At 58.2% G+C, this 25,654-nt stretch overlaps 2 protein-coding genes across 19 annotated transcripts in view; both read left to right on the top strand.

Moving 5' to 3' along the window:
• Positions 1-6,142, top strand: part of ABLIM3 (actin binding LIM protein family member 3) — a 35,227-nt gene extending 29,085 nt beyond the window's left edge. For 3 of the 11 annotated variants that reach the window (XM_085236745.1, XM_085236744.1, XM_085236749.1), the window contains 9 exons: positions 625-723; positions 1,835-1,885; positions 3,020-3,154; positions 3,369-3,433; positions 3,592-3,739; positions 3,973-4,002; positions 4,476-4,534; positions 4,869-4,929; positions 5,137-5,586. In XM_085236745.1, coding sequence (XP_085092871.1) covers positions 625-723; positions 1,835-1,885; positions 3,020-3,154; positions 3,369-3,433; positions 3,592-3,739; positions 3,973-4,002; positions 4,476-4,534; positions 4,869-4,929; positions 5,137-5,183 — 695 coding nt within the window. In that variant the 3' untranslated portion in view covers positions 5,184-5,586. Of the gene's footprint in view, positions 1-624; positions 724-1,106; positions 1,190-1,834; positions 1,886-3,019; positions 3,155-3,368; positions 3,434-3,591; positions 3,740-3,972; positions 4,003-4,475; positions 4,535-4,868; positions 4,930-5,136; positions 5,587-5,652; positions 5,734-5,971 lie in introns of those variants that run through there. The other 8 variants (XM_010718942.4, XM_010718944.4, XM_085236746.1 and 5 more) reach the window with 8 other exon arrangements.
• Positions 6,143-7,204: 1,062 nt separating this feature from the next.
• AFAP1L1 (actin filament associated protein 1 like 1) lies at positions 7,205-25,530 on the top strand. Of its 8 annotated transcripts, none has more exons than XM_085236429.1 (21): positions 7,231-7,349; positions 13,902-14,067; positions 14,714-15,052; positions 17,112-17,240; positions 17,397-17,480; positions 17,749-17,846; positions 17,975-18,086; positions 18,365-18,463; positions 18,859-19,070; positions 19,418-19,597; positions 20,211-20,297; positions 20,513-20,606; positions 20,692-20,844; positions 20,977-21,188; positions 21,749-21,894; positions 22,456-22,534; positions 22,652-22,766; positions 22,967-23,131; positions 23,360-23,538; positions 23,765-23,893; positions 24,283-25,530. In XM_085236429.1, the coding sequence occupies exons 3-21, from the start codon at positions 14,962-14,964 to the stop codon at positions 24,304-24,306; spliced, it is 2,388 nt and encodes a 795-aa protein (XP_085092555.1). In that variant the 5' UTR covers positions 7,231-7,349; positions 13,902-14,067; positions 14,714-14,961; the 3' UTR covers positions 24,307-25,530. The 8 variants fall into 8 exon arrangements, with proteins under 8 accessions (XP_085092557.1, XP_085092555.1, XP_085092558.1 ...); XM_085236435.1 differs by having other exon boundaries at positions 7,232-7,349; positions 18,337-18,463; XM_085236433.1 differs by having other exon boundaries at positions 7,232-7,349; positions 17,706-17,846.
• The last annotated feature ends 124 nt before the right edge of the window (positions 25,531-25,654 follow it).

Raw genomic sequence — 25,654 nt, 5'->3', positions numbered from 1 at the left:
GCTCCAGGGACCCCTCTGGTCTTGGCCAGGGACAGAGGAGGAGCGGTGGGGGCAGGTGGTGACCTGCTGTGCTGCATGCAGCCCATGGTTCTGCCACTCTCTGTGGCAGAGAGGGGGCTCAGATCTGAGGATGAAGGTGGCCCCAAGGTCCAACAAAATGTAGAGGAGAGCAGCCCACTCAGCTGGCGTGGTAGTTCTGGGGTTGTGCATGGAGCACTCATGCTGCAAGTGCTGCTCCGGATTGCAGAGCTCAGCTGGGGAGGAGCACGCTGTGTCTGCCCGCTCTCCTGGCATCTGGAGCTCGGTGGAAATGCACGGCACAACCTGAGGCAGTGTGTCCAGAGGTGCTGCCTCCTCCACCATCCCTGCACCACTCACCACTGCATCACGCACAGCTTTCCTCTCACCAGTGGTGCTGCCAATGGGGCACTTCCACATCTGCCTTCATCAGAAGATGCAGGGCATCTGCTCCATCACGGCCCCTCCTGGACTACATCACCCTGTCACCTCACTACACGGGCCATCCCCTGCTCTTCTAACACCGCTGCCTTTAACACCTGTTTTCTTCTGCCTCTTGTTCTTTCTCTCGATCACTTTTGGCTGCTTCTGCTCGGCACCGTGTAGGCACAGAGAGTGGGCGCAGCTCCCCCTACTATAGCCAGTTAGATGTGAGGTCTTCTACTCCAACCTCATACCAAGCACCCAAGCATTTCCACATTCCAGGTAGGCTCTGGAGCCCCTGGCCCAGGGGAAGCGCCGTATGTGTCGCATGCCCGCATGTGCCATCCCTTGTGTGCTGCATGCGTAGCTCCACCGCCTGCCTAGAGCCAGCTGGCAGCAGGATCTACCCTGGTAGAGGCCATCCATAAGCAGGACCTGCAGCTTGAACCCTCCTCCTCCCCGTCACCACCCAAACGTCTCAGAGCCTTCCAGTGTCTGCTTGTCCCCTTGTCCCCATGCCCACCCTTCTTCTACCCGCACATCTCGAGGAGCCCCTGCAGAGAGCCATCCCCTGCCCGCTCCCCCAGGACCATGAGGCAATGCGTGTCAGCCAGGGGCCGTTCTGCTCTCCCCCTTTACAGATGATTATTTTATACTCCCCCTAGGGCCCGCCGCTCCCTCCCCCCAGGCTCTTCTGGGCTTGCCAGCAGCCTGCTGCCCTTCTGCAGGGATTGCAGGGGGCCACCAGGTAAGGGCCACCACCCACTCCCAGAGCCCACGGGGATGGGTCAGAGGGGGGGCAGTGGGCGGGAAGCAGGCAGAGCACCATCCATCCCCTGCCCCGCTACGGACACCTCCCACCACTCTGTCCCACCATGGGACCCCCAGTGCCCGGAGACACCCTGCACCACAAGGACACCCTGACCACACTCCTACCCCATCCCCCACCCAGCAGGTCGGTGCTTTATGGATGGCCCCCTCAACCCTCCGCCAGCTTGGCACCAGGCGCTGGCTCGCTTTCCCTCCCAGCTGGCTCTTCTCTCTCTCTGCTGCGGAAAGAGGCTTTGGCTGAGTTTGTTGTGCCCCAGGTAGCTCGCAGGTGGTTCTCGCAGGCGTTCTTCCCCATGGTGCCCAGCTGCAGGCTGGCAGGGCCGGTGGTGCATCTGTGCCCCCCGCGGTGCATGCTGACCGGGCGTTCGCTGCATGGCACTCATGCATTGCCACCTGCCCAGCTGCAGTGGAATCCAGCCTGGATGTGGCTGGATGCTGGGGCTGCACTGGAGGCTGCTGTGGGGCAGCATCTCCTGCAGGACCACCGTCCTGCGCCCGCTGCAAGCTCGCACTGAGCTCCTCTCCATGCTTCTTTCCTCCTTTCTTCCCTTTCTCTATCCAGCTGCTGGTGAGAGCAACATCTACAGGAAACCTCCCATCTACAAGCGGCACGGTCAGTCTGCAAGCTGGGAGCCAGGCACGGTGGCTCTCGGTGTGGGTGATGGGTAGGGATATGGTGGGAGATGCAGGCAGGAGCTGGGGAGCAGGACTTTGGGGATGGTATTGCTGCTTCCCCTCTGAGAAGCACAGTGCAGGGCACAGTGCAAGGAGCAGGATGGAGGGGAGGGCTGCTAGCCATGGGGCATCCTTGGGAGGGGGAGTGAGGACACGGATGGGGGGGGGGGGGTGGCAGAGGGGATGAGGGTGACACCTGGAGTCAGAGCAGCCCACGTAAAGGGCTGCAGATGGTGATTTACAGTTACACACGGAGCCCTGCAGGAATAACATAGCCCATCCTGGATGACTGCTGCAGGATGAAATGCACCCAGGAGGTGCAGGAGGCTGGGGAGGAGGAAGCCTGGGGTGGTTCATGGCTCTGCTGGGCTTGCACTCTCTCTGCTTGCTGGCATGTGTAGCTGGGCTGCAGCTGCCTGAAGTAGTAACTGTCTCTCCTCTCTCTCTGCGGGCTCCCTTTCCCACCTGCCCACTGCCTTGTTGTCTGCCTGCACCTCTGCTGTAAGTAGCTGCTGTCGGTGAGGTACCCTGTGCTTGGGTGGTGGGCTCTGCCTGTACCTCCCTGCCCCTGCTGCCTCCAGGACAGTCATCGAGGGGGGCTGGAAGGAGCCAGGGGCTATGCATGTTCCCAGTGCCCATCCCCCTACAAGTGTCCTGGCCTTGGGGCTGAACCCCTTCCCCAGCTGCTGGGGTCCCTCCCCCTGCTCTTCATGGTGACCCACTGGCTGCCCCAGAGGGACTGTGCCCTCCTCCATCCCTTCCTGTGTGAACCCTGCTGTGTGCCTGTGCAGCCATAGCCCTTGGAGATGGGACAGCCTGGGGACATGGTGCTGTTTGCACTGAGGCTGCTGGAGTGCCAGACCCTGCACTGATGACCATTGTCTGCCATTGCATCCTTGTTTTCAGGAGGTGTCAGCCATTTGAGAATGGGTTATTTCCAGCTCTTCTCTGAGCTCTCCCAAACACAAATTGTTACGAAGTTCTGGGAAGAGAGGAGGCTTTGCTTTCATCCTGGTGTGGAACTTTTATAAATGTGGTGTCCCTGTTACAGCTCTCCATTCTCCTTTTGCAGACAATGTCCCTGCAGCCACCAAAAGCAAAACCAGTGAGGACATTGCACAATCATCCAAGTACAGCCCTGCCTACTCCCCCGACCCCTACTACCACTCCGAGTCAGAATACTGGTCCTTCCAGGGATCCCCCAAAGGTAACAGCCATCTGCAGCACTGTGGGAATGGGAAACCCGCAGAGAGGGCATCACCCTGCGCTGCACCTGGACCCAAAGATGGGGTTGAGCTGAGATACGTACCAGAGTGACCCCCAAATCCCAGCAGTCCTTGGGATCTGTCTATGCCTGTGCCTCTGGGGGCTGTCTCCTGTCTCTGCCCCAATCTGACCCCCCCCTACATGTCTCCTTGCAGCCCCCCGAGCCCGGCGGTTCTCATCAGGAGGTGAAGAGGATGGCTATGAGCGGGGCATGCACAAGGTGAGAGGTTTCCCTGTTTGCAGCCTGGTAGGGTGGGCACAGAGGGTGGCAGCGAGCCAGGAAGGCACAGAGCAGTCCGTGTGTCACCTCCTTGCCCAGAGGTGCCATGTGCCCTGGGATGCTTCCCAACCAGCATCACCATCTCTCTGCATGCCCAGATCCAGAGCGGCATCGGCAGGCTGATCCTAAGGGAGGAGATGAAGGCACGCTCCAACTCCTACGCAGACCCCTGGACCCCGCCCCGCAGCTCTGCCAGCAGCAGAGAAGCCCTGCACACGGCTGGCTATGAGGGCTCCCTCAACGGCTGTAAGCACAACTGTCCGTCCTTCTGTGCCATGCAGGAAGGGGCTGGGAATGGGAGATGCACCCAGGAGGCCCCTTTCTTCCTGAGGCTCTGTGCAGTCCCCATGCTCTCATGGGGCTGGGACTGTGTGGGGATGCTTGGGGAGCCCTAAGGAGGACCAGGGGATGGGGGGGGGGGGATCTCTGCATGGTGCAGAGTGCTCAACCCTTTGACCCTGGCTGTGCTCCCCTTGCAGCCCCCCGGATGCACTACCTGGCTGACAGCGGTGAGTGTACACCCCTCATCCTTGGGGCATGGTCCTGCCCAGCTGTGGAGACCAGAGCCTGAGAGCTGAGCCCAGAGAGCCGTGCTAGGACTGGGGAGGTGTGGAGAGAGGAAGGAGGCCTGTGCTGTGCCAGGGCAGAGCAAGGAGGGAAGAAGATTTTGAAAGGGGTTATTGGGATGGAGGAGGGAGGGCTGCCATGGGAGAGGGACCTGGGGGAGAAACACGCTGGGAGGAGTTGGAAAGGAAAGAGAGCCAGGTGAGTTTGGAGCTGGACAGCAATGGAGAAATAACGGAAATGCAAACGGACTGTGAGCAGCTGGCCTGGGGAGGCAGGAGCACATCTGTGCCATGCATGGGAGCAGTGGCCAAGGAGATGTGTCAGAAAAGGGGAGGTGTGGGCATGCAGCAGTGCTGCTGGGTGCATTGGGCTGGCCCTGCGGTCTCACTCATGCTCCGTGGTGGTTTCCTTCCAGATCCCCTCATTTCCAAGTCAGCCTCTCTCCCTGCCTACAGGAGGAATGGGCTGCACAGGGTGAGTGCCTCCTGCTGCTCCCTTCTCTGCATCCCTGCTGCCATGCCTGGCTGTGCCAGTCCCAAATAACCCTCAGTGGGCACTGCCAGAGAGCTGTGCCTGCCCCACTGCAGGTCTCAATCCCCGTCCTGCAGCTCACCTTGCTTTGCTTCACACCCTATAGCTTAGGAGACCTGGGCTTGTCACTTCCTTGTCGCTTGTGCTTCAGTTTCCTCACTGCCAGGCATGGGGGTGCCTTCCCCTTTTGGGGACATGAGAGATGCTGTGCTGGGAAGAAATCTGTCTGGAGGGGCCCCTTCTCACCCCTCCCTCTCTCCTTGAATCCCTCCCGCAGCCGCCCAGCGCGGAGCTTTTCCATTACGACAGCACCAACGCCGTCAACTGGGGGATGCGAGGTGAGGCTGTGGGGCTGGGCAGCAGGCAGGGCAGCAGGCAGGGCGGGGGGTCAGCGGGTGCCATGGGGCTGCCATCCCGCTGCAGGCAGCTCCAGAAATGGGATCTAGACCAGAGGGACAAGGGCAGAGATGGGGGAGTCCCCGCAGCCCGGGAGGGGGCTGCTGGTGGGGAGTGGCTGATGTCTCTTGTTTTTTTGTGTCCCACAGAGTACAAGGTAAGATGGCTCTCAGGCGTGACTGCCACCTGGAGGTGACACCCAGAGGAGGTCCCAGAGAGGTGCCCCTGTGTGCCCAGACCCTGTTAGGGAGAAGCTTTGCTCTCTTCCTGCCTTCATTCTCCTCCATCCCCATCCCGACAGCCCCATCCCTGCACCGTAGGGTCCCACTGGAGCCTCAGCTTCCTGCCTGGGTCCCCAGCCCTGTGCTAGGCAGCAATGTCTCCCTGGCACGAGGCAGAGGTGGGTGGCTGTGCTCATGTTCCCAGCTCACATTCACCTCTGAGCCACTCCTGCCTTTGCAGAGCGAGTAGCAGAACTTGGACTCACCATTTCAGAGCCACACAGGTGGATTAGGGTCACATCAAAAGCAGGCGACCCTCTACCCTGTCCCACCCAAGCCCTGCCGTGCTACTTAAGCCCCCCAAAATGTGGCAGGGGGAGGCACTGTCCTGGTGCCCCATTGCTGGCTGTAGAGAGCTGCCACAGTGCTGCTGTCCCTGCACAGATTTACCCCTATGAGCTGCTCCTGGTGAAGACAAGGGGAAGGAACCAGCTGCCCAAGGACGTGGACAGGACTCGGTTAGAGGTGAGGCATCTTCCAGTGGGCACATCTCCTTGGGGCTTACCCTACCTGGCCCACGTGGGGCAGTGAGGGGGGCTCATGGGCATGCAAGGAGCATCTCCTGTGCGAGCAGTCCTGCAGCCTGCAGTCCCCTGTTGCACACCTTTGGGGGGGTCTCGCTGCCAGACCCCCTCCAGCTGCAGCCCCGCACTGCCATCAGCCTGGGATGGTGGCCCTGGCCCAGCAGCCCCTCTCTCCACAGCGGCACCTCTCCCAGGAGGAGTTCTACCAGATCTTTGGCATGACCATCGCCGAGTTCGACCGCCTGGCCCTCTGGAAGAGGAACGAGCTGAAGAAGCAGGCGCGGCTGTTTTAAAGGCAGCGCATTATAAATATATACATACCTATAAATATATACATAGAAAGATCTCTATATTGCAGCTCTGTATGATTCTCAGTACTGTACGTGGCAGAGGCGCCCTCTGCACCCCTGAGAGTGAATTGGAGTCTCACGGATAATTCTGTGCTCTTTGTTTCTTTTTCTTCTCGAGCCTTGATTCTGCATCCGTCTTTGGGGGCTTCTGGAAGCTGAAGGTGGGGAGATGCTGTCAGTGCTGACCCTCTGCAGCAGCCACAGCTCTGGGAGCCTGGGCTGTGTGCTGAGGGTGGGAGTGGACGTGGTGACAGCACACCGTTAATTGCTGCTGTCGGCTTTAGTGCAGCAGTAATGAGCCAATTGGGTTTATAATGATTTCACCCATATAAACTACAGCTCCCTAAATCAAACTCGGCTGTTCGGGGTTATGAGGAACTTCCAGCAGCAGTGTGAGAGATAAAGCCTGGAGAGGCCAGAGCTTCAGTTAATTCCTAATAATAATAATAATGCCACAACAATGAGAAGCTTTTAATTTTCAAAACATTTTATGAACGTTAAGTAACTGTTCCTGACCACTCCCAGCATAGCAACGATGGGATAACTGGGCCAGAGTCCCGGCACACACCTCTGGGACAGCAGCCAGCCAGCAGCACCCCACGGGCTGCCATCGCTCAGGACGTGCTGAGTGACTGCCGTGTCCCAGAGAACAGCGGGTGCCTCACAGCAGCTGCAGTGCCCACGGTGCCGCTTTGGCTGCGCCGTAGGGATGGCTGTGCCCTGTGCCCACGGCCCGGGGCGACCCTTTGGTTTGAGAGAGAATTGGGGCTCAGTCCCAAAGACAGAGACGAACGGGGGCACATCTCTGCGGGGCTGTGCGCGGGGGGAGCAGGGCTGGGCTGCTCAGGGGACCAGAAGGGGCTGCCGGCTCTATGGTGCCCCGCACTACAGGTGCCAGTTCTTGTCGGGGTACAGTGACAGCAGCAACGCAGGGCCGAGGGACGCCAGGAGAGAGCGGGCACGGAGAGCCCCGGGAACGGCGGGTCGAAGCACGCAGCTCCGCACGCGGCTCCGGAGCCGCCGCCACCCGGCGGGGCGGGGCGGGGCTGCTGCCCTGCAGGCGCGGCTCAGGGCGGGGCCGTGCCGTGCTGCCCCGCGCCGAGGGAGGGGCGTTGCGGGACCGCCGGCACCGCGCCGCCACTCGCCAGTCCGCTCCTCCCGGGGCGGCCGCCGCTGCCCGCGGTGCGGACCATGGACCGGCTGAGCGGTGAGGGCACGGCGCGGGCGGCGGCACCGGGCGCTGCGGGGGGAAAGGGCCGGGGGTCGGTGAGCGTCGTCACCTGAGGCTGGGACGCGGGCTGGCGTTGGTCGGGAGGGCGAAAGGGCAGCGCCTTGCGGGAGGGTGTGCGGGGGATGAGCGCTCTGTGCGCTCGTCGAGGAGGAGGTGGTCCCGGGATTGAGGGGAGGGAGTTTCCGCGCCGCGGCCGTGGCACCGAGCTGCCGGGGCTGTCGGCTTGGAGCGGGACCTGCCCCGGTCCGGTGCCTGCGCTGCGGGGAAGGTGCGGCGTGGTGCTGCCCGTCAGTGCCGAGCGCTGCCCCGGGGCTGTGCGGCAGCAGGTGGAGGCGTGGGGAAGCACACGCGGGTCCCGGCTTTGGTTGGTGCCGCGGCGGTACTGCCGGGGATGTGGCTCTGCGAGGCAAAGTCGCTGTGTGTGCTGCTGCTCGGGGTCAGCGCCAGAGAGACCCGAGGGTCAGGAGTTCTCCCTCCCGATGGAAAAAGATGGGGTTGTGTTTCCGCAGTAGAAATGTGATGTGAGGGGTTCGGCTCTGGGGATGCAGCACCAGTGTCGTCGCTCAGTACATTGCCTGGCATCACAGGAGAGGACAGGGACAGGGACAGCCTCCCCTTGCAGCTCACCCAGCCCACCTGCCGCGCAGTGCTGGCTCTGAAGGAGGCTGCTGCTGCAGGAGGAGTGTTGTTGTCAAACACACGTGGTGCCAGGGCCCAGAGGACCTCATTGATGGGTAAAGGAGAAAGCTGTGCAGACTGTTGGGAGGATGTCCCACCTGTGATGGATGTCTACTGGCAGTGCTCTCCATGCCACATGATGAGCATTGAGGGCTTCCCACATCGTGGGGAGGTGATGACATGCTGCTGAGCCCATACTGGGGCTTAGTAGAGATGAGCCCAGATGCGGCACAGGATGTGCATGGAGAGGTCCCTGTCCATGACCCCTGCATGGAGGCCCACTGCCCCAATGCCTGCCATGCCCCACTTTGCATAGGTTTCCCCACTGAGGCAGAGCTGTGCTGCTTCTTTTACCCCCTCGTAGGTGCCTTCTATGGTAGTGGTGGAGGTGCCTGCTGCACAAACTTTCAGTTTGTGTAATGAATGGCTGTTGGCACTCAGATTGTTCTTTGCTAATGTAAACCTTCTCCAAACTTTTCTGCTCATCACCAGAGCCACTGGATCCCTCTGAGGCTGTAGCTGTGCAAGGAGGGCATGGAGTTTTGGTGGACGAAGGGCCTCTGACCCAGTCCCCAGCCTCTCCATACTCTCTGGCAGCTACTCCAGGCTGTGCCGATGGAGAGCTATGGATGTGCCTGTGATTTGGGGATGCTCCACACCATGAGCCTTTGCTCCAGTTGGGCTGTGCTTGCTTCTCCTCATTAATAACTCTTCTCTGACCTTTCGTGCCACAAGAATTTCAATCTTGCACCATATCTGTGGTCTAAATCCAGTGAAGCCAGCAGAGATGTGTCAGGGATAAACTTGGCTCCAGCTCACCCACAAGAATGGGGAGGCATTGGGCTGGGAGGGAGGGAGCCAGGCTCATTCCTGACCTGCTGCCTGAGCCCCACATGCAGCCTGGTGAAGGGGCGAGGAGCTCTGGGGCCAGCTGTTAGCACCAGGCAAGTGCCGAGCTCTCCCCCGCATTGCAGCCATTCCTTCCGCTGGAAGCTGAGCTGCCTGGTGGCGGGGTCCTGTTTATAGCCCAGGGAATGGGAATGAGCTGTCCTTGGGCTGCCCCGGTGCAGGCAGGCAGTGTGGTATTGCCCCATGCAGCGGTGGGGATGCTGGGCAGGGTGGGAAGCAGTGGGCTCACGCTGTGTAAGCATCTTCCAGGCAGTGACCCCAGGGATTCCTATCGCATGGGACAGTCTGGAAACCTGCCTTTTTCCAACGCTTGTTCTTGACCTGGAAGTGCTGTTTTCCGGTGGAAATGTGCTGAGCTGCATGCTGACGTGCCCCGTGCTACACAGCATACACCAAAATGCTGCCTGCAGGAGGGCCGGCACTCCTCATCCCATCTCAGGAAAGCTTTGTATGAGGTTTTGAAGTTGTCTCATCCTGAACAGTTGGAGGGCTTTGTAGAGGAGAACAGGGAGTGAAAGCTGGGCTCGGCCCAGTGTTTGCCTGTTGTTCTGTGGCCAAGTTGCTTGCTGGGACACAAGATAAGGGTTTTGCAAAGTGGAGGCTTGAAGTGGTTTCTGACATCCCAGACTCACGTCCTAATCCTTTAACTCTTCCCTACACCAGTCCAGTCTGGCACAGCTAAAGGAACAAGTATCTCCTCCTGTGTGGAAGGAACCTTTTTCCCATGTAAATTAATGGTAAAACTGCCACTTCTACATAACCTGTATGGAACATCCCTGTCCCAGGACAGGAGGCTTGGTCAGAAAATCCCTGAGGAGCTCTGTATTGTCCCTGCCTCACACACCAGCCCTGGGATGAATAGTGCTGGGCCCTGCCACCCGCAGCCCGAACACTGCCACGGCCAACAACGCCCGGCTGTCATCACCCCCGGCTGCCAAAAGCAGTGGCATTCAGTGAGCTCCAGTCCCTCTGTGCTAATGATCTGCAGCCTCCGTGGTGGGGAAGGATGAAAGTCTCTGATTTGGTGGTTCCACCCTATGGAACCTGCCTCGGGTTCTTCAGCCCCTTCGATTTTTGCTTCTGATAACACCTCTCATCTCATCAAAGGAGGCTTTTGGCAGGCAGGGGAAAACACTGGCATTTTGTAACAGTTTGGAATGAGCACAGATCTTTGCTGGGAGTTCAAAATCTCAAAATCTTTTTTTTTTTTTTTTTTTTTTTTTTGAAGTGGGTTTTGCCTGCATGTGATCCTGGAAGCGATAGGAGCAAGGTCTGGGCGCCGCCGTGTGCTCTGATTGCTGGCAATTAGCAGAAGAGCTCTGGGGAGGTGTGTGAGGAGCAGTCCGAGCAGTGGCTGTGGCTGAGCAGTGGCTGTGGTTTTCTCCCGGGTGCATTTGACCCATTTAACCCACCAGACTCACCGATGGCAGAGCAGCCCGTTTGTGTCTCATTGTCCGGCAGGTTCAGCCTCCCGTTTGACACAATGCCAGTGTCATCTTATGCTTTGGGAAACTGAGGTTGTACAGGGCAGAGCCAGGAGTAGAAGATGTGTAGGAACAGGTTTGATAGCTGGCTTTTGTATGTCGAAGCTAAAAGCAGGGAGGGTGAACCAGTCCCAGCACCATTGGAGACATCAGCGCTTTCTGGGCGGTCACACCATCCGTGTGCTTGGGCTTGGCTTTCCCATCATGCTGCGCTGGCTGTCCTGGTTCCACTCCTGCCCTGAAGGGGTTAAGCGGGTAGGAAATGCTGCAGGCTGGTGGCCTTGCTGCTGCACCTGATGCTCACCAATGGAAGGAAACGGAAGGGCTGATCTCAGCTGAGCAAACACGCTTATCCTGCCCTTGAGGATGCTACGGCAGCACGGCTCTGGCCCCAAAGTGCGGAGACTCTATGGGTTCCCCCACTGCGTCCATCCCACAGGTCTGCGCAGTGCTGGCTCTGTGGTGCTGACTTCATAGAAATTTTGCCCCCGTGGGATTTTTCTACCCCTGCTGGTTTTTACTCCTTCCACCACCTCCAAAAAGAGGTGTCCCCATCATGCAACATGGCTGGATGCATTCAAAGAAGCAAAGCTGGCTCTGGCTGATTCCCCATCCATCCCCTTCCTGCAGCTCCTGTGTCCCCCCAGCCTGCCCCCTTCTAGGGGAGAGTCCTGTGTCCTCCTGTACACGATGGCCCCATGGCACTTTTCCTATACGCAGCACATCTGCTGTATGGAGCTTTGGGGAAGGGTGATGCCTAGGACACAGAAAGCTTCCATCCATTCGTTGGGCTGGGATGCCCATTTGGGAGGTGCCTGCTGTGTCCCCTGCATGCAGGGTGTGCACCAGGCAGTGCCTCAGCCACCCTGTGCTGCTCTGTCCCACTGCTGGGGCCACTCCTGGTGTGGGGGCACGGCAGCATCCTGCTGTCTCTGCTGCTGCAGGGCTGGTTTTGAAGAGGCCAATGCCAAAATTTTACTTGGAAATAGCAGAGTTTATTCTGGGTTCTGGCTAATCCTAACATCTCTCCTCAGCCTGAAGCTTGTTTTTATACATTGCTCAGCAGGTCTTGCCCCTGCCCGACTATTCCTTTAAAAGGGCATCTCAAACCTCTCTTTTCCTTTCATTACTTAAACACGTTCTCAGCCAGCAGCTCTTATCAACCCAGCTCCGCTCCCTGCTCCCGGACTCCCTGCAGAGCATCACACCGATTGCTGAAATGTCACCCCCTGAGTGCAGCCCTGTGTACTCATAGAGCTGTGTCCTTGGCACTGGGCTGTGCCTGGGCTCAGGGAATCCTCACCCAGAGGTTTCGCTGTGTCCCTGTACCTTTGCTCATCTTCTTGCTTCACTCAGCAGTAAAAGAAGGTGATGCACAAAACTCTGGGGTCAGGGCAGCTGCAGCCTCATCGTTTCAGAGGGGAAAAATTTGCTTTGGGTGAGCTAAAACAAACCTCCACAATCTTCTCTGGGAGATGGAGAAATGTCAGTGCAGAGGGGGGCAGCCGCTGGTAGCATCCCCAGCACGGGGCACCAAAGGGCTCCTTATCTGCCTCGGTCATAAGAGGTGGTTGGGGGTGATTCAATCATTCCCCTGTTAATTATTACCTTAGCAGCTCAGGCTCATGGAGCTGTTCTGCAGTGGTGCAAGCGCTCTGGTGATCACATAGCAGGCAGGGCATGGGCCTGGGGGAGCTGAGAGAGGGGGCTTAGGCAGAGTGTGTCTGGAGCGTGATCTGAGCTCCCCCTGGGCTGGGCTCACGGCTCAGCTGCTGGCTTCTGGGGTCACTGAGAGCAGGGCTGCCAGATAAGGCTTTCAGCAGAGCTATTTATATCAGAGAGAGAGCCACTGCTGGCACATAGCAGGACAAGGCACAGGGCCCTTCTCTCATGCCATGCTGAAAACAGCAGTAGCAAACGTGTGCTGGTGGTCAGCACAGCCCTGAGTGCCTGGGGTGCACGTTTCAAACGGTAAAGCATTCCCTGGCTGCTTTGTCTCCCTGGTGTTTCTCTTATGGGAAACTGGTCCCGGTGCTGGACCAGGGCAGAGGGCAGCAAGCTGTGGGCTCCTTGCTGTAAGATGAGAATGCAGTGGTCACTCTACCGGTGGGAACCTCCTGTCCCCTTGAGCAAGCATGCTGCACGTTCAGCTCCCAAGGCTGATTTTTTTCAAGGCTGTCAGCTGAGGATACTAAATAATGCAGAGTTGTGTGTGTGTGGATGAACACCTCAGAAGATGTGTGCCCCTGCCTTGCCCGATGCAGCCTGGCCGCACAGGGTACTGCAGGTCCCTGCTGCCTGCAGTGCAACAGGCACTCAGGAGGTGTGAGCCAACTGTGCTCAGTGCTGGGGGTGCTGCAACCCCTGAGCTGGGGACACCTGCCCTAACGTGGGGGTTAATGGCTGTGGGGATGGTTGGAGGGGGGGTCGTGGGGCACAAAGGAGGAGCCCGAAGCACTCAGGCTCTGGCTGCCAGAGCTGGAAGTGGAGACACTGCCCCCACCCGCCCCTCTCAAGGGGCCCTTGTTCACAAGGAGGAGATGATTCATGGACATCAAGTGGCCCCTGAGCAAATCTTCCACTGTTATGGGATGTTTCCAGAGCATGAGTGTGATAATTAATGGCTTGCTTTTCTCTTAAACCCTCTGTGCTGCAGCGTGCCAAGTAGCTGTGTATGCAGGCAGGAGGGGACTTTCCAGGCTCTCCTTGCTGCCAGCCCAGTGCAGCTCATCCTGTGCCCACCGGGGGCTGAGATGCTGCAGGGCCTCAGGCAGTATGGATGTGGAGGAACAATGGTGGGAGCTGTGCGCCTGCCTCCTGCCCTGTGGTAATGTGGGAAACAGCCCTGTGGGAATGGGAATGGCCCCCGAGCACTGGGCTGGGAGGCTCCAGCCTTCCTTCCCTCCGAGCTGCTCTGAGTGCTCAGTGCCACTGTCCTCAGGTGCTGCAGTGACCCCCTCCCCTCCTGCACCCCACCCTATTTCTGGCATCCCAGGAGCTATAAACATCTGTTTACTGCCGGTGGCGACTCCAAGCAGTGCTCCTCCACAGGCAGAGCATCCTGGGGCCCTGCCCACACCAACAGGAAGGATTTATTTTTGCTCGGTTTTTATTTTAGCTACAAACAATGGCCGTCACTCCCAGCATCCGATTTCCCCCAGCCCCCCTCGCCCCCGGCCTCCACCTGGTGTGGGAGGAAGCGGGGCCTGGAAGGGACAACGGAGCCACGGGCTGAGTTCCTGCAGCGATGTTGCAGTGCTGCTCCTTGGAACTGTTCCCCCTCCTCGAGGCTCCCTTGGGCTGTGGCTGCCAACCACACTGCTTTGCAGCCACACACGTGGTCTTATCTCTGCCTCTGTGACAGACAGTCCATGCACACGGAAACTGCTGCACTAGCTTGGCTGAAGACTCTTCTTCCCCTTCCTTCTTCTCCTCTTCCTCCTCCACTTCCCTGCAGGTTGCCGAAGCAAGAGCTGCTGCTTGCTCCTGTGGCCAAGCAGAGGCTGAGGAGAGGAGACACACTCTGCAGCTGCGCCTAGAGCCTTATCTCCAATCCAGAGGACACGGGTTTCCAAGAGGAATGTGTTCACAGGATCTAAGAATAGAGCTGGCCTGGGCATGAGGTGGAGAGTGGTGTGGGGTGCTGCTGTGGAGAGGGGCACCCTGCTTGAGGCTGTTTGTGGGGTGTAGTGGGGTGCAGAGCAAGCATTGCCTGCTGACCTGAGCAGCAGGACCATCCTGGTGGTGTTGTGAGCATCATTCTTGGTGCTGGTTCCCAGGCCTTCTGTCCCAGGAGTGCTGCCCTGTGTCTTAGCTCATGCTAAAGCCATCTGCCTCCATAGCTCCCAGCCCTCTCAGATACAGGGACAGCCCTCTGACATCTTCCAATTCCTGCCGCAGTAGACGTGGAGATCAGCGCATCTCCGTTGCAAGGCTCCCCGTCCTAGGATGCCTGCAGCCAACACAGAGAAGTGGTCTCATGGTGTTTGGGCTGCAGGAGAAACTCCAGCAGCACCCAGCAGGTGGGACTCTGTGTCTGCACTGCTGCTTGGCAGCAGGGAACACGGGCTGGGCTCTCTGCGGCCGGTGCCCTGCTCGCCCAAGGTTGGGCTGTGCATTGGCACCAGACACCGAGCCACTCTGTGCTATCCATGCAGTGACCCGTGGGCAGTCTCCCCTGGCTTCCTGCAGCCGCCTCATTAACCTCCTGTGGGCTGGGAGCTGAACAAGTGCAGGAAATTAATTTCTTCTCTCCCTCCGCTCCCCCAGGCGCAGACTCGGCTCTGTGCACCCGCTACAGATCAAGGCCCCTTTGAGCAGCTCACCCCCTCACCCCCCCTCGGCTCCGGGGGCAGCTGTAACAAGGGAGATGCAGGGGACAGCTCAGCTGGGGAGGAACAAAGGAGCCTTCATGCTCTGCTTTGAGCGCTCGTTGGCCAAGGCGCTGCCTGCTCTGTGATCCTTTGGCCCTCAATTGGTCTGGTGCCCTGACAGAGGTCTGAGAGCTGTGATGGGAGATGTCCTGGGGGATGCACTGTGGGCTGCGGTGTGCTGTGAGAAGGTGGCACAGGGCATGGCCCTTATCTGCCGAGCTGGGGCAGGGAGTGGGTAAGTGTCTCCTCAGGCGCTGGCGGGATATCTTGCTTTTCTTCTCAGCTGCTTCCTCACTAGCCCAGCGCCCTGCCAAGCCCCGCAGCTGGATCCTGGCCGGCCAGAGGAGGATGTCTCACCTGGCAGTGTGTTTCCACCATTTCCATTCTGCATGCATCCTGGGAATGTCTGCCCCTCTCCCCTGCCTCGGTGGAAAGGGAGAGCAGTGGGAGCTGAGCACCCACCCGCCTATGTGCTGCTTTTCCAGCTCCAAAGCTTAAGCAGCAGCCCTGGTCCCACTGTGCCGCCCTCTCCTTCTCCATGGGCTGGGAGATGCTGCCCATTCACTGGTGCTCACTGCCCTCCCTGGGGTCTGCCTGTGGCAGATGGACACTGGCAGAATCACACTGAAGGGCTGTGCTGGTGTTTGGCTTGGCTCTGGGGAGGAGGAGGAAGCAGAAGGTCTGTGGAGATAGAAGACCATCAGCAGAGGCAGCAGGATGTGAGCTGCATCCTGCCCTGTGTCCTGGGGAGCGGTGCTTTGGAGCTGAGCATGCTGTTCTCTTGCCTGGGGGGATTGCCTTGGCTGGGCACTGATCAGCATCAGCTGGCTCACATTGGGCTCCCCTTTGGCTGAGGGATGTTTTGCTCACCCTGGGAAACATCCCCTCACCGCTGCCTGACTCTGCACTGCCCTGCAGCTATGAAGCAGACAGTCCTTCCTCCAAGCACCACTGCTGTGTCCCTGCAGAGAAGTGATGGTCCAGCAGTGCACCAGTGGCTGTGTGCTCTGTCCACGAGGCATGCGCTCTGCTTTCCAAACACCCCATCACTCAGCACGTCCCAGCTGCCACTGTGGTCCCCTCTGGCCTCTCCTCTGTCCCTGCAGACCCACAGCCAGCTGCGGGGCCACCCCAGCTGTGCTCTGATGATGTTCAGTTGCTGCCAAGATCTCGCTCACACTTGCATTGAAATAATCAGTTGTTTTTTTTTTCCCCCACTGTCAATAGCTTCCAGAGCCGCAGGTTTGTTGGTGTTCTGAGTTGGGCCATCTAGGTGCTGGATGCTGCAGGTGCTACCCACATAACACAGGAGCTGGGGTTTGTCTCCAGCTCTGTTTTGCTCAGCAGAAATCAGGAGAGCAGCCTGGGAGCTGTGTGCTGGAGCAGCTGAGGAGCCCATCCCAGATCTGTTCTGAGGCTCTGGTTACCAGCGGGGCTGTCCCAGACGATGGGCTGAGCAGGGCTGGAGATGCTCTGCAGGCAGCACAGGCACAGTGAGGGGTGCTCAGAGCCCTGTAGTACATCGGGGGTTGAGCAGAGCTGCTTCCCAGCACTGTTCCTGCAGCAGGGGTGCTGTGTGGCAATGCCTTCCCTTCCCTCCTCACCAGCATGCCAAATACTGCCTGAAGGGATTAATTTTTTTTGTAAACCTGCTCTGAAATTCAAGCACGTGGAGTTGTGTTACACATGGGTGCAGCCTTGCAGCAGCACACAGCAGGTGTGCATCAGGTGCCCCATCCCATGGAGGGAGCACTAGCAGCTGTGCTACAATGTAGGTGGGACAGAGGTGTAGTGTTATCTGCATGGAAATATTCACGTGCTGAGCCTTTTGATAGCAGTCCAGCAAGCTTGCAGAGCTCAAGTTTCCACCCACAGGCTGCATCCCAGCGTCTGCGTGCGGGTGTGCACTTGGCAAACAGCCCCGAGCCCAACCCAGGCTCTCAGCCCCACGGGGGTCTTCCATGTGTTGCAGCCCTTTCTGCCTTCTCTGAATCTTTTTGCACATTTATTTCAGCACCTCTGGTGTTGACTCTGTGCTTTTCATGCCTGGCTGTTTTGAGGGGGAGAATGTCTTCAAGGCAAACAGTTCTGGAGCTTGTCACAGTTTTGAGCCAAAAGTTGAATCAAAATGTGCAAGACTGGCTTGGAAAGTGCCCCATGCTTTCCATGTGCCCTTGTTGCCTCTTCTGCTGAGCCTCTGCTCTGTGTGCCCTTCCCCACATGCAGAGGGGCTGCGGGTGAAGCCCAGCATCCTAACGTTGCTACATTCATGGGCTTTTCTCTGCTTCCCTCAGTGCTGGACCAGCTCCTGCCAGAGCTCAGCATCCTGCTCAAGCTGCTGGACCATGAGTACCTGAGTGCCACGGCGCAGGAAAAGAAGGTGGCTGTGTCCTCCATTCTGCAGAAGCTGCAGCCGCCCACAGGTCAGTGTCCCACTGCCATGGCACCCAGTGGCTGTCCCACTGGTGCTGTGTCCCCAGCCTGCTCTATGGCCATGAGTTGGCATGTCTAGGGGCAAGAGGTGCTGGTGCCTGGCCATGCTGTCCAGGTCCAGGCTGAGCTTCCCTCCTCACTCCCAGGGAAGGACACAGACTTCATGTATGTGAACACGGCCTCTCTGAGCAATGGCACCAGCTTTGTGGAGTCTCTCTTCGAGGAGTTTGGTACGTGGGACCATCTCAGGATGGTGCTGGGGTCTCACTATCAGGTGCTGAGCTGGGCTCCCAGCTGGCCATGGGAGCTCTCAGGGGGGCAGGAGGGAGGCTGAAGCTGTGTCCTTGTGCCCGGGAAGGGCATTGTCATCCTGGGCTCCTGTTCCTGCTGCCCCATAGCCGTGCCCATGGGTGCTTGGCCTGGGGCTCCCTGGGGACATGGATGCCCATCTCTAGGGTCCTGCTACTCCCTCACCCTCAGCGCTTCCTCCCAATCCAGACTGTGACCTGCGGGATCTCCGGGACATGCAGGAGGATGATGGGGATACCGGTGACAGCATCGGTGTGGAACTCGCGAGGAGCCAGCCAGCAAAGAGCGTATGTCCCAATACTGTGAACTCTGCACCAGCACAGGGAGGTGGGACCTGCTCCTGCCTCTCACACCAGTGTGCCTGCTGGCCCCTCGGGGACGCATGGCCTCTCATTCACCGGTGTTTCTGCCACAGGTTCCTGCAGACCCCCCTCCGCCTCTGCCCACCACCCCCCCACCTGAGGATTACTATGAGGAAGCGCTGCCCCTGGGCCCGGGCAAGGCCCCCGAGTACATCACCTCCCGCAGTGAGTCCTGCTCCTGCCGCATCCCACCTGCCCCACAGCCAAACAGGCAGAGCCAGACCCTCCCAGTGAAGGAAGCCACCCGCACCGCACTGCACCCACTTATTTCCCATCCCATTCCACCATGCTGCTTTGCACCAGGCTGTTTGCTCCTTGGTGGGGAGGGAGCAGTGAGCAGAGGTGACAGCTTTGGTGCCTGTGTGTGCTTGCAGCAGGTGCACATTGCTCTGCCTGACTGCAGGCTTACCCACAGCCCTGGCCGTCCTCTGCTTCCCCTGCAGACAGCTCCAGCCCCCCCAACTCTGTCATGGATGGCTACTATGAGGATGCAGACAGCAACTACCCCGTCACCAGGATGAACGGGGAGCAGAAGAACTCTTGTAGGTACCTGGGTGCCCTCACCAGGCAGGGAAGAGCTTCAGCAAAGTGGGCGTGAGACATGGGCTCAAGCAAAACTGAGAGTTGCTACGTGCTGAAGGTGCAATGCTGCTGTGCCTGGCTGTAGTGCTGGCAGGAGGGGAGGCACCGAGCTTTCCTGACCTGCTCCTCTCTGCTGCACCAGGAGCCTTTAAAAATGTGAGACTTGCAAAGAAACAAGCCAGCCCTAGGATTTGGACAGGAATGCCTGGGACTGGCTTTTGGCCAGCAAGCATCATGAGTGATGTGGAGGGGAAATGGGGAACATAGGAGTAGTTGGGGTCAAAGCAGCAATACTTTCAGAGCAGGATGTGGAGCTGCTCCATCTGAATGGGGTGACTTGCTTACTCCCTTCCAGACAATGACTCAGATGCCATGAGCAGCTCCTATGAATCTTATGATGAAGAGGAGGAGGAGGGGAAAGGTCAGCAGCTGACACACCAGTGGCCATCAGAAGAAGCCTCCATGAACCTGGTGAAGGACTGTAGGATTTGTGCTTTCCTCTTGCGCAAGAAGCGCTTCGGGCAGTGGGCCAAGCAGCTCACCATCATACGGGATGGCAAACTGCTGGTGAGCCTGGTGCTGGTGGGGCAACAGGGGTGGGAAGAGACCTGCAGGTGGGCTAGGGGGAGGTCAGCAAAGCCTGCTCCAAGACTGCGACCAACCAACAGCACATGCAGGGGTTGCTACTGCTTCCTTTGCGTGCAAACAAAGGGCTCCTTGCTTTTGGGGCCCTTTGGCTAGTGAAGGAAAGGGAGAGGGCATCCTGCAGCCCTAGTATTGTTGAGTCTCTTTATAGCAGAGACACAGCCACCTCCATCTGTGCCATTGGCTGCAGGGTTGCCCAACCCTACCCCCATCCTGGGCATGGCAGCAGCATCACCTGAGCCCTGAGTGGTTCCCTTTGCTTCTCCCAGTGCTACAAAAGCTCCAAGGACCGGCAGCCGCATGTGGAAGTGCCCCTGAGCACCTGCAATGTCATCTATGTCCCCAAGGATGGGCGACGCAAGAAGCACGAGCTGCGCTTCTCACTGCCTGGCGCTGAGGCACTGGTGCTGGCTGTGCAGAGCAAGGAGCAGGCTGAGGAATGGCTGAAGGTAGACTGCTGTCTCCCCCTCACTCACAGCCTTCCTCTGGCTGTCCTGGGGAAGGAGAAAGGGAAGGGGGTTTTCCTCTGGCTCTTATCAGCCGTGGGGACGGCTGGCTAGCTGCTTCCCAAGCCCTGGGCGGCTCCTGTGCCGATAGCCTGAGCCCCTCACCAGGGAGTGGAGTGGGGATGTTTGCTCACCCCCTCCTCTTCCTCGTGGCCCTTTCCTGCCTTTGTTCTGGGTGTGGGAGGCAGGGAAGGGGCCACCTCTGCTGCGAGCCCTGGGCTGAGAAAGGGGCTGTGCTGTCTGTCTCTCCTGCAGGAACTATGACATGGGGGACAGTGGGGTGTATAGTGCTGGCAGTGTGATTGTGCAGCTCCCAGATCCCTCATGTCCAACCCTCTGACCATGCATCTCAACAGCAGTTGTTATTTGGAAGGGGCCTCAGGCAAGCAGGGTTTGTGTCCCAAGCAGGGCTCATGGTGGGCAGTAGAGCTGGGTGCTGCAAAGACCACAGTAACCAGCTGGGCTTGGGCTGTGCAATGGGAGCTTGGCAGTGTGGGGACAGTTGCCTTAGTTCCCAGCCTATTGTGAGGGGCTACTCAAAGGCCTTTCTCTGCAGGTGATAAAGGAAGCAAGCACTGCAGGAACCAGTGGGATGGAAATCCCTATGTCCCCAGTGATGCCCTGCAAGATGGACCTGGATAAGGTGATGTTTTCCGGCTGTGGCTGAGAGGACAGGGACTGGCCCATGTGCCGTGTGGGGCTGGTGACCTTCCATCCTCACAGCAGGTCTGCAGGGCCAATGGGCTCCCAGCATGTTCCAGCCCTGTGCTGGAGGGACAAAAGCCCATGCGTGGTCATTGCTGGGGGCTGGGCAGAGGGATGCTGCTGAACCAGTGCCTGCTCCACTGTTCTCCACAGAGGCTGTCACAGGAGAAGCACACCTCTGACTCAGACAGTGTGGCGACGGGTGAGACATGCTCCCCCATGGCCCGCAGAGAGCTCTGCGAGAACGGTATGGCGAGATGAGATGTCATCCTGCCCACTGAGCAGGGACACTGCGATGGGTGATGGGGGCTATCAGAGCTGTTCTCTTCCAGGGAAAGTCAAGAAGAGTGGCTTGGCTGACCTGAAGGGCTCAATGAGCCGGGCAGCAGGGAAGAAGATCACCAGGATCATCAGCTTCTCCAAGAAGAAGCCTTCCCCTGAGGATACACAGACCTCCTCCACTGAGGAGGATATCCCATGCTGCGGTTCGTGGGGCTAGGGGCAGAAATGAGTCCTGAGCTCCCTTATGAGGGGCTGTGGGAGCTCCCATTGAGCTGATGGAGAATTAGGGCACTCCTCGGGGCTCCAAAATGGTTCTTAGACTATTCTGTTTCCAGGCTACCTGAGTGTCCTGGTCAACCAGTGCTGGAAGGAGCGTTGGTGCCGCCTCAAGGCCAACACCCTCTACTTCCACAAGGACCGCACCGACCTGCGCACCCACGTCAATGCCATCAACCTCCGGGGCTGTGAGGTGGTCCCAGGACTGGGTCCCAAACACCCCTTTGCATTCCGTATCCTGCGCAATGGGCAGGAGGTGGCCGCTCTAGAGGTGAGCATGGACAATCCCCCCTGGAGATGTTCCTGGGGGGATTGTCATGCTGGGGGAGCACCTTGGAATCATAGGAAGACCTCTAAGATCATCTAGTCCAATTGTCAATCCATCATTGCCATGCCCTCTAAATGGCCAGCACGTCCACTAAAACATCATTCTTTGGATGGAGCCCAGTCTGGAGATGCTCAGCCCCATTAGAGTGCTACCAATGCTCCTCTGTCCCAAGCTCACCTTTACTTGCTGTTACGGCTTTTATTAGGAGAAAATCAGCCCTTTCAGAAGCCAGCACATGATGCCTTGCTTTCCCCTCCTGTGCACACTGATGAAGCCTGGGGTGCCTTTATGGTGCAGGGATGTGCAGGGAGGAGGCCAAAAGGGCTGAAACAGGCAGCTTGCTGGGGGCTTGGGAATGCACGTGCTTTCTCTTTGATCCTCCTCAATCTTGGACGTGTGCTTTTCATAGAGAGCCCTTCCCTGCAGTGAGGCTTTGTGTTTTGGGGTAGGAGTGAGGGTCACTTGAAGCCAGGCATGCTCCCCAGCCCCTTCTCTCTCCACAGGCAAGCTGCTCAGAAGACCTGGGCCGCTGGTTGGGCCTTCTCTTGGTGGAGACGGGCTCCCAGACTGCACCGGAGGCCTTGCACTATGACTATGTGGATGTGGAGACAATTGCTAATATTGTGACAGCCGTGAGGCACTCCTACCTGTAAGACTTTCCTCCTGCCGTGCTAAACCATGATGGGTTGGGATGGTGAGCCTCATCCTGGGCTCCTGGGCAGGGGCATGGGCTGGGATTGGGTTTTCTCAAGATCCTAGGAGATAGAAGGGACGTCCAGAGGCTGGCATTTCTTAAAACAAGGCATCTTCCTTTGGGCAGGACTGAAATTAGAAGGTGCTTTTTGAGAAGTTGTAGATGCCCCATTCAAGGCCAGGATGGGGCCTTGGGCATTCTGATCTAGTGCCTGATTTAGTAGTTGGCAACCCTACCCGTGGCTGGCAACCTTACTCGTGGCAGGGGAGTTGGAATGAGATTATTTCTGAGGTCCTTTCCAACCCAAGACATTTTATGATTCTGTATGATTCTTTAGTAAAGCTGATGAAGAACGTAAGGGATATGTGTGCTTGGGTGGGGCAGGGTGAGCACTCAAAAGCAAAGCTGTGTCCCTCCCCAGAGCTGGGAGAGCAGCGAGATCAAAGAGCCCATTGTGGGTCTGGCAGGGATGTCCTGGAAAGGAATCCCATAGCACAACCATCCCTCGTCCCATAGGTGGGCCAGCAGCTCCCAGGACAGCCGACCCGACTCCTCCCGCGTGGTGTATGATGATGTCCCCTATGAGAAGGTTCAGGTGAGTTGACTCAGGGCCTCACCATGTCCCACTGCTTGGAGGAGGTGTTCTGGGGAGCCTTGGTGGGTTGTGGCAGTCCCACAGGTGTTTCAGCATACTCTCCTGTCCCCACCACAGGCTGAGGAGGAGTCGGGACGGCCAGCAGGAGCCCAGGTGAAGCGCCATGCCTCCTCCTGCAGCGAGAAGTCACGTCGAATTGACCCGCAGGTCAAAGTGAAGAGACACGCGTCAAGTGAGTGGGGGTCTGCAGTGGGACCCTCAGGATGGGGGAAGCCCGTGGCCTCTGTGTGGAGGCTGATCCCACCAAGGCGTCCTGGGTTGAGCTGTGCCAGCCCAGTGGGACCATGAGAGGTGTCCTTGCAGCTCGGGTTGGGCTCAGGTGGGTCTTGTTTAGGCTGGAGCCATTGTGATGGGCTCTCCTTGTGCGTGCAGATGCCAACCAGTACAGGTATGGGAAGAACCGGGCTGAGGAGGATGCCAGGCGGTTTCTGACAGAGAAGGATAAGCTGGAGAAGGAAAAAGCAGCAATTCGCAGTGAGCTGGTGCTGCTGCGGAAAGAGAGGAGGGAGCTGCGGGAAGCCATGAAAAGCAGCTCAGGTAGGTTGCATACTGTGGCTGAGGATGCTCGAAGGCACCCAGGTACGGTGGGAAGGACCGGGATGCAATGCAGGGCTGGCGGCGTGGCCGTGGCACTTGTGACCATGCTCAGGCTTGGCTGCAGCACACAGCTGGGCCAGCAGCCCCATCTAGTGTCACTACCCAAGAAGATGGATGGCTGCCCAGCCCAGCAGCCTCAACCACTGAACCGAGCACTTGTGTGATCAGGAGTGAAGCTGCAGGACCTGGAGCAGCGTGTGGCTTTGCTGGAGGAGCAATGCCGGCAGAAGGAGGAGCGCCGCGTCGACCTGGAGCTCCAGCTGAGCGAAGTGAAGGAGCAGCTGAAGCAGTCATTGGCAGGAGGGCCAGCCCTGGGACTGGCTGTGACCAGCAAGGCTGAGAATGGGGTACGCACCCCTTCTTCCTTGCTCCTCTGGCACCTGCAAAAGGGTTTGGGGTGGGGGCAAGCAGCACGTAGGGATGAGGGGACACCCCTGATCTTTGTCACTTTGTGATTAGAGGTGGGAAGCAAAGCACTGACATCAGCTTTGACTCCATGACAGTTTGTGCTTTCTTGGCAATTTCTGCTCCCTAGGTTTTGTAAATCCTCCTTATTCTCCCTTTTTTCCGCAGGAAGCTACAAACAAGCCAAATGGGAGCCCCCCTGAGCACTTGGTTCCCGTTAACAGTGCAGCTGAACTGAGAAAGAGAAGCCCCTCCATCCTTCCTGCCAACAAGGGCAATGTGCTGAGGAAGGCCAAGGTCCTGCTTCACTCCTCTCCTCCCTAGCTCCCAAGGAAATCTCAGTTTTTCATCCTGTCCCTATATTTGACCAAGAATTTCAGGGATTGCGGGTGCTCCTTACTCCAAACACAAGGGATGCTGCCTGGGCTGCATTTGGGCTGGTCCCGTTCAATGGCAGAGGCTACTGACATGAGCCTAGCCTGCAGGAGATTTGAGGGTCCCAGGGCTGGGTGGGCAGCAGTGAAAGTATCACCTCTTCAGTGCCCAGGGCAGCACTCATCAGCCTTTGGAGATGCTGGGGTGGTCCAAATCCCCCAGGAAGGAAGGAGGCCCTCAAAGGGCTCAGTGCTCATCCTCCAGCTTCTGATGTCTCCTCATACCCCTCTTTTTCTCCTTTTCTCTTGCAGGAATGGGAAAAGAAGCAGACATAAACCAGGCAGTGGGAACACCTGCCAGGCCCCACTGGACACTGTGGCCCACAGAGGAGCTACAGGGCCCCTTTCTCCCAGGCATGGGGAGAAGTGCCCTCCCTTGCCCCTGTGCTACAGTGCCTGCCACATGGGCAACACTATGAACTGTGGGGAAAGGGGTGAGAGGGGATTTACACAGAGTGGGATGAGGTGCTGGAACAGGCTGCCCAGAGAAGCTGTGGATGCCCCATCTCTGGAGGCATTTAGCGCCAGGTGGGATGGGATTCTGGGCAGCCTGATCTAGTGGTTGGCAACCCTGCCCATGGCAGGCGGGTTGAAACAGGGTGATCTTAAAGGTCCCCTCTAACCTAAGCCATTCTATTATTGGGGAAGCAGGTGGGAAGGAGGAGTCCTTTGGCAATCAGGGTCACATAATACTGGGGAACCTGTCTCTGGGGGTCCTCCTACACAGCCAGGAGCTTGGCACAAGGCATATATCACACGGAAGCGTGTGGGACTGATGCAGCCATCGGATGCTCTGCTTTGTCGAGATCCATGTTCTACCCCAGGGACACCAAAAGCCTGGCTAATGTTTTCCAAAGTGACTGGATTCTTTGGGGATTCGTGGCTGCCTGGACATTGGGGTTTATGAGCTCAGGACCCGATCCCTTGGTGATGCCCGTAATTCACCCTCCTCACTGCTCTCAGCTCCGCGGGGTCTCATCTCAGGGTTCTTTGTGCCTCTGGCTCACTGTGTGTCAGCTGCGTGTCCTCATCAAGTGCCTCCTCCTTGTCCTTCAGGCACACTTGCTTCCTTTGGGAACAAAGCTCAAGCATCAGCAAATTAACAGCAGGCACCTTCTGACCTTAATGAGCAGCACACTAGTGCTGTAAGAGTTGAGGCTGGAGGCAGCCTGACTTCCCAACCCCGTGCTGCTTTCAGGGGAGCAGAAGGGCCTGGGACACAGTTTGCCAAAGCACGTCGTCAATGTGGAGCAAGGGGAAGTTTGAAAATAAAAAAATAAAAAGTGCTTTCAAGTGAGAGGACTGGAACAGAAAGAAGGAATGGGAGAAGGTAATTCAGCACAGGTACAGGAACGAAAAGGGAAGGCCCAGGCTGGTGTGCCAGGGACAACAGAGCACCCACGGCCCCTTTGCGCTCACTGCCGCCAGTTACCCTCTGCAGCTTGGTGCCCTTTTATAACTCGGTCAGCAGCTTGTAATAAAACCACTGGCACTGGCAAAGCCCTCCCTTGGCTGCAGGGAGCGAACTGGTGTTGTTTCTCTTGCTTGCAACGGAAGGCCAGCGTGGGCTGGGGCTCCGCACACAGCGGCTGCGGGGGCAGCGAGGCGGATCCTCGCGCATCGC

This window comes from Meleagris gallopavo, chromosome 15, assembly GCF_905368555.1.
Source record: "Meleagris gallopavo chromosome 15, MGAL_WU_HG_1.1, whole genome shotgun sequence".
Taxonomy (NCBI): Eukaryota; Metazoa; Chordata; class Aves; order Galliformes; family Phasianidae; genus Meleagris; species Meleagris gallopavo.
This window is presented reverse-complemented; position numbering and strand designations above follow the sequence as displayed.

Excerpts from the sequence above, each read along its gene's own strand:
- AFAP1L1 (XM_085236429.1), top strand. The coding sequence starts at position 14,962 with ATGTCCTGGGGGATGCACTGTGGGCTGCGGTGTGCTGTGAGAAGGTGG. Across the intron at positions 17,481-17,748 it reads GTCTCTCTTCGAGGAGTTTG|ACTGTGACCTGCGGGATCTC; the intron begins GTACGTGGGACC and ends CTCCCAATCCAG. Across the intron at positions 20,607-20,691 it reads CAGAGAGCTCTGCGAGAACG|GGAAAGTCAAGAAGAGTGGC; the intron begins GTATGGCGAGAT and ends GTTCTCTTCCAG.